Below are 325 nucleotides of genomic sequence, written 5' to 3'. Positions count from 1 at the left end.
CGGCTCCCCCTTACTGATGAGGAGCCCCGTGAAGGGCTCGTGGGGGCTGTACGGGCACCGTCCTCGCCCCGACTCCAAGGAGTGGGTCACCAACCGCAGAGAGGGACCCTGCCAGAGCCAAAGGGGAGATGTCAGCTCAGGGGGAGGCTGGAAACGAGCTGGGCGTGTGGAGAAGAGTGGTGAGGAGAGACCCCGTGTGCTTGGCTCTGCAATGAGCGGATCCTCGAGAGGGCTGCCAGGACCTGCTCCTGTCCCCATGGGGTCACAGCTGCCAGGACCTGCTCCTGTCCCCATGGGGGCTGCCAGGACCTGCTCCCGTCCCCAT

At 66.2% G+C, this 325-nt stretch overlaps 1 protein-coding gene across 1 annotated transcript in view; it reads right to left on the bottom strand.

The window, feature by feature from the left end:
• The window catches only part of LOC104544475 (semaphorin-3D-like), a gene marked incomplete at both ends in the record, with an annotated part of 5,219 nt that overhangs the window by 3,655 nt on the left and 1,239 nt on the right, over nt 1–325 (bottom strand). Inside the window, 1 exon segment of the mRNA XM_010189361.1 lies at nt 15–113. Within this exon segment, the coding sequence (XP_010187663.1) occupies nt 15–113 (99 nt within the window).

Source organism: Mesitornis unicolor, unplaced genomic scaffold (assembly GCF_000695765.1).
Source record: "Mesitornis unicolor isolate BGI_N332 unplaced genomic scaffold, ASM69576v1 scaffold30967, whole genome shotgun sequence".
Taxonomy (NCBI): Eukaryota; Metazoa; Chordata; class Aves; order Mesitornithiformes; family Mesitornithidae; genus Mesitornis; species Mesitornis unicolor.
This window is presented reverse-complemented; position numbering and strand designations above follow the sequence as displayed.